The 15352-nt window shown below is 39.3% G+C and overlaps 3 protein-coding genes across 4 annotated transcripts; 2 read left to right on the plus strand and 1 right to left on the minus strand.

Annotated features, from left to right (window-relative positions):
- The first annotated feature begins 1042 nt into the window (after window positions 1–1042).
- Window positions 1043–5258, plus strand: med22 (mediator complex subunit 22). 2 transcript variants are annotated; one of them, XM_026188485.2, is made up of 5 exons: window positions 1043–1177; window positions 1407–1560; window positions 2224–2304; window positions 2735–2943; window positions 4565–5258. In XM_026188485.2, the coding sequence occupies exons 2-5, from the start codon at window positions 1438–1440 to the stop codon at window positions 4755–4757; spliced, it is 606 nt and encodes a 201-aa protein (XP_026044270.1). In that variant the 5' UTR covers window positions 1043–1177; window positions 1407–1437; the 3' UTR covers window positions 4758–5258. The 2 variants fall into 2 exon arrangements, with proteins under 2 accessions (XP_026044270.1, XP_026044269.1); XM_026188484.2 differs by having other exon boundaries at window positions 1048–1187.
- Window positions 5259–9019, minus strand: c12h9orf78 (chromosome 12 C9orf78 homolog). The gene is made up of 9 exons (XM_026188482.2): window positions 8878–9019; window positions 8656–8715; window positions 8486–8537; window positions 8295–8365; window positions 8136–8213; window positions 7758–7955; window positions 7457–7593; window positions 7272–7376; window positions 5259–5727 (listed from the first exon to the last, which is right to left on the minus strand). The coding sequence occupies exons 1-9, from the start codon at window positions 8952–8954 to the stop codon at window positions 5630–5632; spliced, it is 876 nt and encodes a 291-aa protein (XP_026044267.1). The 5' UTR covers window positions 8955–9019; the 3' UTR covers window positions 5259–5629.
- Window positions 9020–9037: 18 nt separating this feature from the next.
- Window positions 9038–15168, plus strand: nfu1 (NFU1 iron-sulfur cluster scaffold homolog (S. cerevisiae)). Its single transcript, XM_026188483.2, has 8 exons — window positions 9038–9177; window positions 12426–12526; window positions 12753–12888; window positions 13967–14033; window positions 14127–14244; window positions 14355–14418; window positions 14518–14692; window positions 14819–15168. Exons 1-8 carry the CDS (start codon window positions 9119–9121, stop codon window positions 14849–14851), a joined length of 753 nt encoding a protein of 250 aa, XP_026044268.1. The 5' UTR covers window positions 9038–9118; the 3' UTR covers window positions 14852–15168.
- Window positions 15169–15352: the final 184 nt, after the last annotated feature.

Raw genomic sequence — 15352 nt, forward strand, 5'->3', positions numbered from 1 at the left:
AAAACATTCAGTTCATGATGAAGTTGGTCCACCACGAGTTAAGTGTTATCTTTTGTACCTCTTAAATTTGATATATATAATTCTAGGTTATTAATAATATACCTCGGGCATAATGAAACATTACCTTGACCAACATAATAAGGGAGGCTAATGGGTTGGGTTTTGCTATACAATGAGGGCTTTACAATGATGACTCATTCCATACAAAAAAAAAAAAATTTTTTTACATAAATAATAATGATTACATCTTGCCTCATAAAGATCAACTGGTTTTTTTTCTCTCTATTGAATTAGTTATGCTGTCTTTAACAATGGTCCCCTGGGTGTTCTCATATTTGCCTACATTTTTTGCTCTTCTGGATGTAGTTCATAAGAAGGGAGAACTGTTTGTTTATTTATGTATCTATTGGTTTATTTATTTTACCAAATGAACTAGTTGTGGTCATATGGTTAGACTATGGTTGAAGTACATTCTTCTTAAATGTAGGTCCTCCAATGCTTAGTGTGCAAAAAAGATTTATTTTCATCGGTTAGTGAACTGATTGTTGGTAAAAGAAATAAATACATTATTATATCTAAGACATACTTTGGTCATCTACAGAAATGTCCAATTTGGGATTGCACGCTGTCTTAAATTTAATTTCATTTCTATTTAAACTCCGATCACATTCTTACACAACATGTTGACTTTATGCAATCACAAAAATGGCATCTTAGATGAATTTTTAAAAGTACTTTTTGTTTTGGTTATTTATATATTTTACTCAAATACATTGCTGCTACCTTATGTCATTGGGAATTTTAAACTAATTTTAAACTGTGTATATATAAAAATAAAAAATAAAAAAAACCACCCAGCACGCCCCTGCGGGCGGTTTATCCTTCAAGCTCGGGTCCTCTACCAGAGGCCTGGGAGCTTGAGGGTCATATATATATATATATATATATATATATATATATATGTACACAGTTTAAAATTAGTTAAAAAAAAAAAATATATATATATATATATATATATATATATGTATATATTCATGAGAGCAATTACCGGAGGCACCGGTAGAGTGCGGTGTTACAGGGAGATACCGGATGTGAGCACACAAATTTCAAGAGAAGGAGGAGGCGCTAACGTAGGAGTTTGTTTTACATGAAAACAAAAGTGATTGTAGAATATGTGGTAAGAAACGGTATGTAACAGTAATTCAATAATCCGTACTAAAGTGTATTCGTATACAGGTACAGATGTGAAAACTGTTTGAGAGCGAGACTTCGCTTTTGTTTTGAAAGCACGCGCCTTTCGGTGCTAGCTACTTGCGTGCTCGTTGATGATGTGTTTAGCCTTTTTTTGTTTTATTGTAAACTTTATCGCCTAAAGGCGCCCGCGTGTGTTATTTCGGTGTACACAGGTGACGTGAGGTGTGTGTTTACCCGGGCACGATGACTACTCAGAGAGTGCTTCCTCAGAGCAAAGAGACTCTACTGCAAAACTACAACAAGAGGCTCAAAGATGACATCCGCTCCATTATGGACAACTTTACAGAAATAGTCAAGACAGCAAAGGTAACAGACATACTGTCACCTCCCTCTTTGTGTATTTTCGTGTTTTTACTACAATCAGAGCTGGTCACAACTCATTTCGTGCCTTGTTACTCGCATTTGAACATCATAATGTGGCAAAGGCGACCTGCTGAAGTTCAAAGCGAGCACCAACGAGCGCCAGTTCTCTGTGTGAAGGTGCAGTGTTAATGCCTGAAGAATGGCCAGAATATTTTAGGCTAATAGGAAGGCACTGGTAATTAAAATAACCAGTCCCTACAGTCGAGGTATGCAGAAGAGCTACAGCAGCAGAAAGTCGCACTGGACGGAACTGCTGTCAGCTAAGAGCAAGAAACTGAGGCTACAGTTTGTACATATTCACCAAAACTGGACAACAGACGATTGTACAAACATTGCCTGGTCGGACTCTCGATTTCTGCCATGACATTTGGATGGTACGGTCAGAAGTTGGTGTAAACAACATGAAAGCATGGATCCATCCTGGTGCTGGTGGTGTAATGGTGTGGAGAATATTTTTTCTTTCCACACTTTACGTCCCTTAGTACCAGCTTAGTGTTGTTTAAATGTCATTTATTGGTTTCAAATTGGTTTACATTGATTAAGTGGACCAAATACAACACACCATTATGACGAGTATAATATTCTACCACTTATCTCTTTGTCCAGATTGAGGATGAGACACAGGTATCCCGACCTACTCAGGCAGAGCAGGACCATTATGAGATGCATGTCAGAGCAGCCAACATTGTAAGTACTGCAGAAAACGCCTGACAACACACTCGTATGCAACATATTCAGGGCTTTATTGTTATTTATTTCTGTTACCTGTGGGGAAGAAAAAATCCAAAGCTGGTTACATCTGTTTCCAAGAAAGACTCCTTTGAATGAAAGGTTAACATATTATCCATGTAATTTATCATATTACTGTAAACATGTTGATGTGTGCACTAGCACTAGTCGAAGAGTCACATCTGGGGCTGCACTTTACTGTTGCAGTATCCTTTGTATTGAAATGTTGTAGTTTGTATGTAACTGACAGACGCATTATACAGCCCTGTGAATGAATCGGTTTCTACACTTAGCGAAAAATCTTTTCTGTGCAGAAATTGACATTTTAACAAGTCATCACTATGATCATTTTCAAACCTGCTTCCCCTCTTCTATGTTTCTGTGCCAGGTACGTGCCGGCGAGTCCCTCATGAAGCTGGTCTCTGACCTGAAGCAGTTCCTAATTCTGAACGACTTCCCCTCCGTGAACGACGCCATCAGCCTGCAGAACCAGCAGCTCCGCTCGCTACAGGAAGAGTGCGACAAGAAGCTCATGTCACTCCGTGACGAGATTGCCATCGACCTGTATGAGCTAGAGGAAGAATATTACTCCTCCAGGTATAAATAGGCTCATACTTGCCCCCATCCCTCATCCCATTGCGCCTCTGTCGTCCCATTCCCAGCACCGCTGTTTCACATTTCACCATTTACACTGAGCCCTGGGAAGGGCTTGTGACAGTGTCTAAACTGAGCCTTTCATCAAAATTGTTATAGGTCTTTGTAATGAACCTCATCTCACCACAAGCGCCTTTACATTGTTACTATTTAGTGCGTGCCTTGACCTTTTTAAAAGAAATCATTATAAGAGATGATTAGAGGGAGGTCTTCAGTCTTAAAGTGGCATGCCCTTAAATATCAGCACTTTGGAACCAAAAACAGTAGATTTACTGATTTTACTTCTAATGGTTAGTGCTAGATCAAATCAACTAGAAGAGACACTATAGTCTGCTGTGATTAGTTGTTTCATGGATAGGTGACTGATGAAGCTCTTGGAAAAGATCTTGTTCATATTTTCATTGTCCCTTGTGATTAGTAGGCAGTCTGATTTAAAAACTACCCAATCACAGCAGAGCAACTAGTCACTGCCTAGGAACTAGTCTGCAGCGTCTGATGGCCTAGAGCAGGGGTGGGGGAACTCCACGCCTCAAGGGCTGGTGTCCTGCAGGTTTTAGATGTGCCCTTGATCCAAACAGAGCTGATATAGCCCTTGAGGCCTGGAGTTCCCCTCGCCTGGCCTAGAGAGATGTTTACCCAACATTATCTGGTAGACAGGAGAGATTCAGCATTTATAAATCTTAGTATTGAGAACTCCTTGTTCATTTATAGTAATAGAAAAAAATGAAAAGAATGAACAAAGTTTATTAAAAATCTATCATTTAAAGCACTTGATTTGCTGTTGTATCCATCGATGAATTGTTGAAATTTGCTGGGTGCTACAAAGAACACGTATATACATCTAAAGTCCTAAAGCTATATGGATTTATAGATATTTTTTTTCTGTGTGTAAAAGTATAATTTTAATCAATTTAAGATTATTTATATGTAGTATTTAAGTCAAATAAAGTTGTGATGGCCTTTTGTGTTATATTTTAAGGATGGTCTGTGCAGTTAAACACACACGTTTGCTGGTATTTATTTAGAGTTTCCACAATAATGTTTTTCATTCCGTCCCTAAAATCTAAAAGGTGTAACCTTAACATCAGTGTCAGCCACAGTCGCACGGTGCAGTTGTACATGTTTACCAGGTTTTGCCCGCTGTTCCTAGAGACCCAGGATGATTAAGAAATAAAGTAGAGACAAAATGTTGAAGTAGTTTGTCTTGTTTTCTGTGATCAAGTGTTAAGAGGTGTCTCTGAGCTCTGTTTGCATCATGCCAAATTGGGGTCTGCCATGCTCGGTGCACTTGCTCTGCTTTTCTGATCCATCAGCACTTGTTCTCACCCTTCTGCTGAGCTTAATCAACAGTCATCCCTCTAAATAGTAACACATGAATAAATTGCTGTTTTATGTTTAAGTTGTTTCTGGTGCTTCTGCATAACCTCTGTGCTTCTATCAAATGTGCTTTCACGTGCTCCTCTCTGAGTTGGTTGTGCTTGTTTCTGACCTGCTGCTCTCGTCTGCTCCTCTCTTTCTGTGCTGCACTGATTCTTTGCCTCCTGCTGGTTTCTGCTCTGCACAGCTACAGTCAGTGGGACAGCACTGACCTGCCTCTGTGCGAGGCCTACCGCCGTCGAGACAGTTGGGCCTCCGCGAACAGCAGCAACAGTTCTACGCACGGGGAGCGCGAGGACGTGGACGGGCCTCCATCTCAGGAGACGAACCCCCAGCACCACCTTAACGGACACGGGACCGCCTCCGTAGAGAAACCGTGAGGAGGAAAGGGGGACACCTGTCGGTTTGCTTTTGCCCAGTTTGGATCAGTTATAGCTTGTGAACCGTTGTTTGACTTGCTACTTTTTTGTATCGAGGACTTTAAAACTGGACTTAAACTTTGCAATGAATGGTTTCTTTTGGATTAACACATCACAAAAATAAGAGACTGTTGTATTAAACCACCTAAAATGCTTGTGTTGAGTGGTAGGCTCTTAAGTGCAACTGCTGCTTTCCAAGATCTGCATCAAGCCTAGTTACAAACTAGAAGATATATTTGATAAAGAACTCCACTGTAAAAAGTCTAGACTTGAATCACGTTCAGTAAAAGAAGTAAAAGAAAATGAAGACAACTTTAAACTCACCTTTGAAACTCAAGTACTTTTTTATATTCCTGTGTTAGACTTTGCATTAAATGTATTTTATTTTTTTTAAGAATGGCATTGGTTTACTTTTGTCTGTTTAATTTAACTGCACATCAGATTAAATCAAATATTACAATATTTTTGGTTCTTTTTTTTTTTTTATTTTTCTGAAATCTTTAAACACAAATCTACAGCTAAACATGTAACAGTGGACACTTAAAAAGGGAAAAGTCACCGATTTAAAAAAATAAAAATAAATCCTGACCAGTTTAAGACCAGAATCTGCATCCTTAACATATTCCTGTCCTTTAAACTTAAGACAATCCTGAGCAAAAGAAATCATCTGAGACATTAACAACTGTACTGTATACAGACAAACAGCAGGAGCTATATACAATAATTACACGGTGTGGCCCTGATGTTAGAGCTATGCCATCAAAAGCCGTTTGGGATGCTCAAATGATTTATGGTCCAATCTTGAGTTTAAAATGGTTTTATATATATCCACATCAATATCGTCGATTCATCTTCTTGAACTTCTCATAGTGGTAGTCATCTGTAGCCTTCTCATTGTTTGGACGTTTGCGGTAGTTTGGTGGTGACGGAGCTGTGGATGAACAAATAAGTTAGAAATCAGATTAAAGGTTTCAAAAAGATTTTCAATAAATCCCCACACAGACACACAAGCAAATGGGGGATACCACTGAAAGTAAATTAAATGCAATGATTGTAATACAGTTTGTATCTAGCTTGGATAAAAAGAAGAAAATCCTGAAACTGAGAAATATTTTTGGAAATGCACAAGTGACAGTGACTTAAAACAAGAGTTTCACATTCTGAAAGGTCTGGCCCACAGGACAGTTTTCCACTTCAACTTAGACTTTATTCAATTTTGAGTTGGCAATGTTTTTGAAGTGTTTGAGTCTATGCAGTCATTCCTACTACAGATTCATGCCTGTTTTTAATTTACTGCTTCATGAGGGTCTCAAGGTCACAGCCATCTCCCTTCGTGTGCAGAGATTTCTCTTGATTCTGTGAAATTATTGTCATTATGAGTAGAGATGGCACGATACCACTTTTTAATGTCCAATTCGATATCATAAATTTGGATATCTGCCGATACCGATATGAATGCGATACAGTGTATTTTGTAATCAATAAAACTGTTTTTTATAAATATCTTACTGTATTTTGTATAAGTTCATACTCAAGTTTGAAAAAAAGACACTGAAGCTATTCTGCTATACCTGTATGCAAAAAATACACTCCACCCAAAACATTTTATAGTTCAGCAACACTGATCAATCTAATAAATTTAAACCAACACCATCCTCCCTATTCTGGTATTTTAAAGAGTACTTACCTACCTAATTACTAGGGTTGCCAACTCCCAGCAAAAATATTAGGGAACCACCCCCCTTCCCTTAATCGATGTAATCAACTTTAATTTAATGCAAGTGTAAAACAAATGCACAATAATCAATTATTTTTCTACAATATTTAAATAGATTCAACATCTTTCTTCAACAGAATTGCAGACTGCACAGATTGTACCTTCCCAAAGGAAAAAGTACTATAGCTTACTAGGGTGTATATTAGACCTAATAGTTACTATATACAATAATGGATTTCTATACATTTAATCAGGTGACCACTTTTGTTGTAAGATTCAGATAATTATTTATTCAAAGTTTTTAAATGACATAAAGAAAAATATTCCTTGTTAATGCCCAACATGGCCCCCGACAGGTCTCGCAGACAATAGCCGCTCTATCACGTGACATATACTGCTCCGACGCACCGAGCTGGGTTACGCCAAGTAGCGCGTTTTGTGAGGTGATTTTATGATACTTCGGATCGGATTACATTTTTTATTTCTGTCCGATATCTGATCCAGTAATTTAGGTCAGTATCGGACCGATACGTAATATCGGATCGGTCCATCTCTAATTATGAGATGATAAAATCTCCAAATTGCTAAGATAATTTTCAGAAAACTTGACCTCTGACCTTGATCTCAAAGTCACAAAGCCGAGTGTCCATACTGCCTGCTCGCCGGGGTGATTCCACCCACCCATTTTCTTTTGTTTATCCAACTGTTATAGAACTATTTCTGTGTACTGAGCAGTGAGCGTATCTGTAGTCTCTTACCCTCTGGACCTGGTTTCTCTGTGTCGCCCACACGCAGCGGTCTTGCTTTGGGTTCTTCTTTGTGTCTGTGGTGTCTCTGCGGTGCATTTGCATCCTCATGATAGACTGAAAGAAAAAGTCAGCTTGATCAGTATAATCCGCTTTAATTTAGGTGTGGAATATCTCGCTCTCTTCAGATTACTTACATCGATTGTGTTGGACGTAGTTAACAGCGATGTTCGTGGGTACAAATGATGTGCCGTGGTCTTTTTTCTTGTTTCTTTGTTCTGCCAAAAGCTTTGCTTTTGCCTCCTCTGTCTGGATAATGTTCTTTATCTTTGCACTAGAAAAGAAATTACATACACAAGTTGCATTAGTAAAGCTACAAGTAAAAAGCAGCATTCGTTCATGCCATATCTCATGCAAAAATGCAGTTTTAGTCAAAAGACTCCTCTTGCTGAGTCTAAAATAAGTGTAGATGATTACTAGAATATTCTCGGTACATACTCAATGCCGAGATCAACTTCAGGGATGCCACTCAGCATCTGATTAGACAACATCTCCTCTGTCTTCTTGGCAGAATTGACTCGGATGTTCTCGGGCAGTTCGTACAGGTGGTCCTCTGGATTCTTCACTTTAACTTTATGCTCCTCAGCCTCCACCAGGCCCTTCTTCTTTTTTAGTTCCGTCTCAATATATTTCATCCTGTGAGGATAAATTTATGATAAAACCATGTTGTAAACAAGTGTGAGGGTATCTTGAATTGTGTCCTAAATGTTGGGGATTTGAAATGTCTCTTCTAAGTAATTTGTGCTATATCTAACTAAAGTGGAGGGAAAAGAATCAGACATTGGGACAACAAAAAAGAAAAAAAAGCACACATACATATCTGCATCCTCGTCTCTTCTGTTTGTCTCGGCTGAAAAAGACGTCCCCAGGTTGAGGTCTGTCTCATCTTCTGTCCTGAATACATAACATGAAATGATGACATATCAATGCACAGCTTAGAGCAATTATGCTAAAAATAGTTAAAAACTCACTTACATGTCTCTATTCCGGTCTTTCACTTTCTTCATGTCAACAATTCCCCCAGTCTTCAGTTTAAATGGGTCATTCTGTGCGGAATAATCAAATAATGTTAATAAACGTAAGTTCAAAAAACAAAACACCTTGGTTAATGAAGCTATATTACAATTTAAAATATATATATATATTTTACAAAACTGACTACCTACCTCAATTTCAGCCTCTGGTGGAAGTTTTTCTCCAACCAACAAGGCGGTCACACTAAATAAAAGAAATATTTAAAAAAAACTGTGATTGTAACTGCTCAAACCACAGACTGTAAAACTTCATGTAAAGTAACAGGATGAAACGTGTTCGTGGTTTGATTTATTTACGTTACCTGATTCCGGTCTGTCGTTTGCGCAAACTCTGTAGCTCTTTAGCCTCTTCCAACTTATGTCTAAACATCCATGAAACACAAACGATTGCAAACACATTACCTGGGCAGCTTGTATGAAATGCGACCACAAACTATCTGCGTTTAGCGATTAGCATTAGCATGCATAGCATTACTCTAAAGGGCTTTTTTTTTTTATTCCTGTGGTTAAACGGATGGCTCTACCTGACTTCTTCGGTGGTCTCATCCTCTTCCACATCGGACGAGTCCCTTCTCCTTCTAAAGTTTTTGCCACACGGCATATTTTTAGATACAACACAAAATTATTTCAGAGTTTTCTAGAAGCTGGACTTGAGTGTAGCTGCTGCTGGAATAAGAGGGGGGACGAACAAATGTACAATAATAGTGCGTCACGTCCCCTTATTTACCGCGCCACTTCCGTCGTGTTTAGCTAACCATAACAAACATGGCGACTTACAGGCAGGTCGGCAGATTGTTGGGTATTTCAGCAAGACTTTCTCGTCTGTAAGTTGTTTTGTATTTATCTATATCTGCATTGTTTTCTGTTTTTGCTTTATTTCATGTGTGCATGAATGTGTCGGCATGTTAAGCATCAGGGTCAGGCAGGCTAACGGTAGCACGCTGGCTAAAAGGCGGAGTGACGCAGTCAGCTACAGAGCAGGGAGGTGTGGGGATGTTTTACTGCTTTAAACGTCTCCACCGTACAGCCGCTTATTAACACTTTAAAGTCGTCAGTATCAACCACAACAAACCTTTGCAAACTTAAAAAAAGGGGTTTTTTTTGTTTGTGTTGCACAAGTGCTAAAACTTTAGCCCGATTCTAATCTGCTTTTTCTGGATTATCCCGAGTTGTACACAGGGACACCGTTACTCTCGACAGTTCATATCCATAAGTTATTGCAGTTATTATAGTTAACAAAAATATTACAGGTTTTAGTATCGCTTAACTTGGTTTAAAAAAAATTAAACTGCCTTATCAGGCTTTCGTAGATATATTTATTTACACCTAAGAAGTTTATAACTGCACTGATTTTACTAAATCTTGCCTCTGACATATGCCCTTAATTCAATAAGTGATTAAAAAAAACAAAAAAACAATCTGCACTCACTCTGTAAACTAACTCAAACTAAACTGGATTAAAACATCAAAACAAAATATAAATAACAATTAATTACAAAAGGCAAAACTAAAATAACTTTCTGCTGGTGTTTCTACGGTCTTATACACTCAGACACGTCATTACAAACGTCTTTCTAGTACTGGGTTGGACCCCCTTTGCCTTAAGAACTGCTTCAATTCTTCATGACATGACCAAAATGGTTGAGGAGTTAAGGCAATGTGAAGTTCACTTGGTAAAATTTAGGCCCTTGTTTGTTTTTTACCTTGTGAATTTCCTGTGCTACCATGATAAATTAAGTATCCCATGAAGCCTATTTTCTCCTTCTTCTGGAACCATTTGAATTATGTCTTTAACAAAAACGGAAACAGTTACTGTCATTTAAAGAGCACTTGTAAATAAAGGGTTAAAGAAGCAAGCCATTATAACCACTTTCACAAAGGGATGTACATGGTGAGCAGCATGTCATTCCACGTATTCCCAATTTATCCTCAGATGGAAATAAGGGGCTCAAAGTATACTAAGAAAAAAATCTGCATGATTGCTACACTACCTGAAGCCTAAACCATTGATACAAGGCAGGATGGAGCCATGACAAATCTGACCGTACTATCCAAACATCGCTGCAGAAATTGAAATTCATCCCGAATAGGGATGGGTATCGTTTAGGTTTTATCCGATACCGGTGCCAAATAGGTACTTTTGAAACGGTGCCGGTGCTTAAACGGTGCTCGAACCGGTGCTTAAAGAACAGAGAACACAAAATTGGTCCAAAAACCTCTCGTGTTCAGCTGTTTGTTTGTTTTTTGTAAAAAGATAACAATGTGTGCCTTTTCTGCAGCTATGTGGCATATATGGCATCACTCTTGGCTGGAAGCAGTGCTTAATCAATGGAAAAAACACAAACTTTGTCCAAAACCTCTCATGTTTAGCTGTTTCCCACTTTTTCTTTGGTCATTTTAGCCTTTTTGGCCAGGGTGAAGGGAGCATCTGCCATCAAACAAGAGGACAGCCGCATGTAGCTATGATGATGTTTGCTAGTTCACCTTACATGCATTAATGTAATAACGTGGTTAGCCTACTCAACGTAAATTACACACGAACAACATGAAGCTACTCATGCAGAGAAGAACGGCTGCTGCTGCATCATCATCCTCATCATTTCTGCTACACTGGCAGAGCTAGGGGCCAGGACTCTATTCTTCGGGTTTTTGGGGGATGTTGCTCCGGGTCCGATAACTGGCAACCCACCCGACGTGCACGGTGTGAGGTCTCGCAGCAAGCTATCAAATACGGCGCATTTCTGGGTTTAAAAAAAAACCGCTATGCGTCGCCAGCTGTTTAATCGGATTCTTGGAGTTACCTCCTTTGACAGTATCAGCTTAAAGCACTTGTTGCTGCTGAGTTTGCATATTTTGCTATGAAGTACAGCCAGACTTTTGACCGCTTCGCCTTGGACATTTTTAATCTGTGGCTCTGCTCTAACAGAACGTACGTACCTGGCCCCGCCTACTATCCTCGGAAACGTAAAATGATTGGCTAAAAGTGTATCACAGCTCAGGAAAAAAAAGCACCGAAATAAAGCACCGAAATGTGCGCTGCTTTTCGGTCTGGTTACTACCGTTTATGTCAGAACCGGTGCCATCATGGCACCGGACACCGGTACCCATCCCTAATCCCGAATGTACAGATCAACTGTAATCTTTTTCTTTTTTTTTGTTTATATGTATAAAAGAAAAATTCTTAATAAAAAAATATTGTTTAAAAAAAGAAATTAAAATTCATGAGACCAGGCAACGATTTTGCAGTGCTCCATTTTCCAATTTTTGGTTAATCCTGTTTATTGTTCTTAGCAGACAGGAGTGCCACACAGTGTGCTCTTCTGCTGCTGTAGCCCATCTGTTTCAAGCTTCAATGTGTCTTGCATTTGGATAAGGTCTTCTGTTGTAATAAGTTGTTATTTGCATTTGAATTTGTATCAGGTTCATTCTCATTTGACCTCTGACCTTAACAATGTGCTTTAGCCCAGAGAACCATTGTTCACCAGATATTTTCTCTTTATGACAATTCTCTTTAAACACTGAAGATGGTTGTTTGGGAAAATCCCAGCAGATCAGCAGGTTCAGGCAAATCTAACACCAAATAAAAGTAACAGACAGATTTCTGCTGTTGTCCACTTTCCTTGCATATCATATACAGTGCCATTTTTGCCTGTAATTGTATAGTGTATGTCTGTGTTTTCTATTTTGTAATTCAAATGTCTTATAAAAATAAATAAATTTTTAGTTATCAGTGAAATGATACAGACAGTTCTTTCTCCTTGGCTAAAGTAAGACAAATACTGATTGCACAGTGTATCGTTTTAAGCTCTGCATGACCCCTTTGGTTGTTTTACGTGTTGCCTTATGCAACAGTTTGTAATACAGTTTTGTACAAACACTGTGCACCAAATCATTTTAGTGGATTAGTCTCACCACACCTTCATGTTTTGAAATCATTATTTCACCGCTCCAGAGAGGAAGGCATTAGATGAAGTGAGCTGGCACGGGTGCTTGACATTTTGATTTCTAACACCATTCATTTATCAGTGTGAGCTGGGCTGTATTAAATGTCTTCATCTGCTGCATTTTTCAGTCTTGCTGTCAGTGGGTTTCAGAGCACTGGATTACACTTGCCTTCACATACCACGGGAGTTTCAAACAGATGGCCCTCAAACCCCATCTGGATTGTTCCTGGTTTGTATTCAGAATAATCACATGTGTAACATTGAATGTGTTAATACTGGAGTGATTGTCTTGAACCCAATAGATGCAGCTGCTGTTTGAGCAGGTGCCTGTAGGACACGTGACATTAGCCTTGCAGTTCAATAAAGTAAAGAGTTGCTGCACAAAATAAGGACACCGTCTAATGAAAAAAGGTGATTTATGTTGCATTCTTCTTCTTTGTTTTTTCTCTTCCCAGGAAGGACCATGTTTGTGCAGACGCAGGATACACCAAATCCAAACAGCATGAAGTTCCTGCCTGGCCGGACAGTTCTTGAAACAGGAACTATGAATTTTGCGGGCCCTCGTGAGGCACACTGCTCACCTCTAGCCAGGTATGTGAGATTACTGGTCTGAGAGAAATGCCTGATGTCAAACAGTCATCTTAGCATAACAGATGTAGGTAGATGAGTTTTAATACATGCGGTCAGTGCGGTGGACAGTGCACACGACAGGTGAAATAACTGACTGGGTGGAGTGGATGGAGATGAGTGTCAGGGGTGATTTGTGACAGAGGAAAAGCAGCAAGAGTGAATGAGACATTTTACAAGATAGTAGTGAGACCTGCTATGATGTATAATTTGGAGACAGTGACCCTGACAAAAAACAAACAAACAAAAAAAAAATAGAGATGACAGAGTTGAAGATGCTAAATATTTTATTTAGAGTGATCAGGATGGACAGGATCAGAATGAGCATGTCAGAGGGACAGCTCAGGTTGAGCAGTTTAAACACAAAGTTGGAGAGCCAGGCAAGGCTGAGATGGTCTGTGCAGAGAAGGGTTAGGGAAGTGAGATGTGCAGAGAAGTGATAGTGGATATGCTGCACAAAGGGTGTTGAATATACAGCTTCCACACAGGAGGAAAATAGGTGGACCTCCAGAGAAGGTTGGTGGATGTCATGTAGGAGGACATTAGTGTGACAGTGGAGAACGATGGAGATGGAGGCAGATGATCCACTGTGGAGCAGCCAGAAGAAGAATGGATTAATAGTTTGACTTCTGCTAGTCACATGACAAGATTGATTTACCAGTACATGCCTTGTTGGTAGGGCAGTAACCAAGGCAACATTTATTATTACCAAATATAAAAAAGGTATAACCTCTGATACGCACAGAAACAGTAGACCTCTCTTCTCACAGCCCAGCACGCTGCTGATTCACGTCCTCAGTGTAACACTTTTACCTCTACTTGATCTTTATGACACTGCGGTGCAACAATTTTGAACAGAAATATTATTTTCTAATTCTATTCCCATTAAAATATTATGTTAATAAATGTGACTGATACCTGCACACAATTTGCACGTCTATATGTGTGTATTTATTTGTTACAATCATTGCACAACCTTCTGTATTAAGTGTAAGATGAATCTTTAAGTGTGGCATAATAAAACCTCAGTGATTGTCTTCAGGCAGCTTTTTAGGATCGATGGAGTCAAGAGTGTGTTCCTGGGCCCTGACTTTATTACCATCACAAAGGTAAAGCCATGCCCAGTTTGTAAGAATTGGCACTGGCACAGCTTGGCATACCACAACTAAGAATAGGTTGGTTTCTCATCCTTCTTCGTTTAGGCTGACCCAAATTTGGAATGGAAGGTAATTAAGCCTGATGTGTTTGCTACCATTATGGACTTTTTTACCTCCGGGCTTCCTGTTGTAAACGAGGACAGCCAGCCAAGCCCAGATACAGGTATGGTTTTCAAACAGCTGTGGTCTACCCATTATTAAAACATCAACTTAGACAGAAATAACAAGCTGCTTTGAATGCTGAGGAACAACAATCTCTGCCTCTCCTTTCAGCACCGTCAGACGACGACGACGAGGTAGTTGCTATGATTAAAGAACTACTAGAGACTCGAATAAGGTAACTACTCATGAAGGTGCACTATGACCTCAGGGCCTGTTGCTTCCTATGCTTTTTGGGTTTTTTGCCTAATACAAGTCAATGTTCTCACTCTGTCAGGCCAACTGTGCAAGAGGACGGGGGAGATGTTCTATACCGCGGATTTGAAGATGGCATTGTTAAACTGAAGCTGCAGGGCTCTTGCACCAGTTGCCCCAGTTCAATTGTGACTTTGAAGAGTGGCATCCAAAACATGCTACAGTTTTATGTACCTGAGGTTGAATCGGTGGAACAGGTTTGTTGTCTTTCTCTCATTTGATTTTAGGACACTGTTAATTTTTAAGATGTTAATCCTGACATCTTGATTTATATTTCATGTTCAGCACTTGAGCTGTAAAGAGCTTTTATGCGTGTCTTCCAGGTGAAGGAGGAGGAGGAGGCTGCTCAAGTCTGAACCACTGAAATCATACACATTCCTGTCTCTACCAGCTACCGACTTTAATGCAAGCAATAGTTGCAATAAAATGTGTTTGATAGCACAGCTGTGTGAAAGAAACGGTCACCATTATCAATTCAGATGTAATCTCGTATGTGTTGTTTCCCAGCTGTTTGGTTTTTTTTTGTACAGTGACAGTATTTAACAAGAATAGCCCAGTCACAGGAACAGCTGACTGGAATAATTTATTACTCCACATCTGTCAAGCAAGAAAAGCAGCCTTTTAGTTTTAAAATCAGTATATTATATGTGTATAAATAAAGTTTGTTATAATATTTTGTGACCATTTGTCTGCTTTGTTGTACATAAGTGTTCCAACTAGTGGCCTAGTTGAAGATGCTCAGATTCCCATTGACAATGACCAATATGGACAGGACTACAAATGAGTACGTCAGGGGGACAGCTCGAGTTGAGCAGTTGAAACACAAGAGGACGGATGGTTGATATACTGGACAAAGG

Source organism: Astatotilapia calliptera, chromosome 12 (genome assembly GCF_964374335.1).
Source record: "Astatotilapia calliptera chromosome 12, fAstCal68.1, whole genome shotgun sequence".
In the NCBI taxonomy this organism is placed as follows: domain Eukaryota; kingdom Metazoa; phylum Chordata; class Actinopteri; order Cichliformes; family Cichlidae; genus Astatotilapia; species Astatotilapia calliptera.